Source organism: Brachyhypopomus gauderio, unplaced genomic scaffold (assembly GCF_052324685.1).
Source record: "Brachyhypopomus gauderio isolate BG-103 unplaced genomic scaffold, BGAUD_0.2 sc504, whole genome shotgun sequence".
NCBI classification, from domain to species: domain Eukaryota; kingdom Metazoa; phylum Chordata; class Actinopteri; order Gymnotiformes; family Hypopomidae; genus Brachyhypopomus; species Brachyhypopomus gauderio.
The window spans coordinates 27,501-30,000 of NW_027507325.1; the positions used below are offsets into that span (position 1 = coordinate 27,501).

General features: G+C 46.4%; 1 protein-coding gene across 1 annotated transcript in view; it reads right to left on the minus strand.

Moving 5' to 3' along the window:
* Positions 1 to 2,500, minus strand: part of LOC143506792 (latent-transforming growth factor beta-binding protein 3-like) — a 30,798-nt gene that overhangs the window by 21,812 nt on the left and 6,486 nt on the right. The window contains 1 exon segment of the mRNA XM_076996400.1: positions 696 to 782. Within this exon segment, the coding sequence (XP_076852515.1) occupies positions 696 to 782 (87 nt within the window).

The following is a 2,500-nucleotide window of genomic DNA, read 5'->3' on the forward strand; positions in this document are numbered from 1 at the left end:
CACCAGAACTAAACACACCAAGACTAACACACCAGCGCTAACACACCAGAACTAACACACCAGGGCTAACACACCAGGGCTAACACAGCAGTGCTAACACACCAGAACTAACACATCAGGGCTAACACACCAGGACTAACATAACAGGGCTAACACACCAATGCTAACACACCAGGACTAACCCACCAGGGCTAACCCACCAGGGCTAACACACCAGACCTAACACACCAGAACTAACACATCAGTACAAACACACCAGACCTAACACACCAGGACTAACACACCAGGGCTAACACATCAGACCTAACACACCAGGGCTAACACATCAGACCTAACACACCAGACCTAACACACCAGGGCTAACACACCAGGGCTAACACACCAGACCTAACACACCAGACCTAACACACCAGGACTAACACACCAAGACTAACACACCAAGACTAAGACATCAGGCTTAACACACCAGCGCTAGCACATCAGCTAACAGGTTAACACATCAGCTAACAGGCTAACACACCAGGGCTTCAATCAGAACACACACACACACACACACACACACACACACACACACACACACACTCGCACACACACACACACACACACTCGCACACACACACACACACACACACACACACACACACACACACACACACACACACACACACACACACACACACACACACACACATTACCTTGGCAGTGGCTTCTGTTTAGTCTTTTATAACCTTGAGGGCATGTGGAGCCAAATTCCTCTATTATCGTCTGCAGCTTCCCAGCATCTGTCAGTGTGTGTGTGTGTGTGTGTGTGTGTGTGTGTGTGTGTGTGTGTGTGTGTGTGTGTGTGTGTGTGTGTGTGTGTGTGTGTTGTGTGAATATTAAAGTGTAGGGGGAAAGGAGAGAGTTTTTTTTTTTTACAAATCTTTATTTCATCACTCTAATCATTACACATCAAATGTGTTTTGGGTTTGATCTCTAAAACAAAACAACAAAACGGTGAACAGTGAGAATGAGAATGAGAATGAGAATGGGAATGAGAATGGGAATGAGAATGGGAATGAGAATGGGAATGAGAATGGGAATGGGAATGAGAATGGGAATGAGAATGGGAATGGGAATGGGAATGAGAATGGGAATGAGAATGGGAATGGGAATGGGAATGAGAATGGGAATGAGAATGGGAATGGGAATGGGAATGAGAATGGGAATGAGAATGGGAATGAGAATGAGAATGGGAATGGGAATGAGAATGGGAATGAGAATGAGAATGAGAATGGGAATGGGAATGAGAATGGGAATGGGAATGGGAATGGGAATGGGAATGAGAATGGGAATGGGAATGGGAATGAGAATGGGAATGGGAATGAGAATGGGAATGAGAATGGGAATGGGAATGGGAATGGGAATGAGAATGGGAATGGGAATGGGAATGGGAATGAGAATGGGAATGGGAATGAGAATGAGAATGGGAATGGGAATGGGAATGGGAATGAGAATGAGAATGAGAATGGGAATGGGAATGAGAATGAGAATGGGAATGGGAATGGGAATGAGAATGAGAATGGGAATGGGAATGGGAATGAGAATGGGAATGGGAATGGGAATGAGAATGAGAATGGTCCAGTGAAGCTCGCTACACTGCTAAACAAATACAAACCAGACAAATACAAATGTGACTTAATCTTTCTGTTGGTCTCCCATAAACCTCATTGTTCCACTCAGTTTCTGTGTTGTCTTTTTTCTACTCAGAGAGGAAGAGAGATAAATAGAGAGGAAGAGAGGGAGAGGGAGATACAGAGAGAGAGAGAAGGAAAGAGGGAGACAGAAAGAGTAAGAGAGAGAGACCGAGAGAGGTGAGAGAGACAGTAAGAGAGGGAGAGAGAAACAGAGATGGAGAGACAGAGAGAGAGGGAGAGGAGAAGAGAGAGAGAGGGAGGGAGAGAGAGAGGGAGAGAAGGAGAGGAGATAATAAACAGATGAGGTGAGAGTCTGGGGTTAAACCAGGCACACACATAACTGGGTCCCTCACGCTTCTGTCCACTTCTATTCCTGTCACACACATTTGTGACGTTCGAGCCTCAAACACTCGTGCAGCAGTGCTGCTGGCCTGCTGGACCAAACCACTGAGGAGATGTGAGGATCGTGAGTGTGTTCAACACACACACACACACACACACACACACACACACACACACACACAGCAAATGAAAAAAAACGTATGGGAAAAAAGAATGAAAGAAGATCAAACTACAAAGTCTGAGAAAGCAGGACAGAGAAGAAAAACTGAAAAAAGAAAAGAGTGAAAACTGAGGAGCAGGAACCTTTGAGGGGGGGGGGGGGGGTTCTTGGAGGGGGTGTCGGGGGGATTCTGGTGGAGGGGGCACCCCTGGTGAGGAGTTATGGGAAGAATGCTTGTGAGGAACAGAAATGTTTCCACACTCCATCTCACATCAGACCCGCCTTCCAAACGCCACACCAGCGGCCAATCAACATGCAGGAT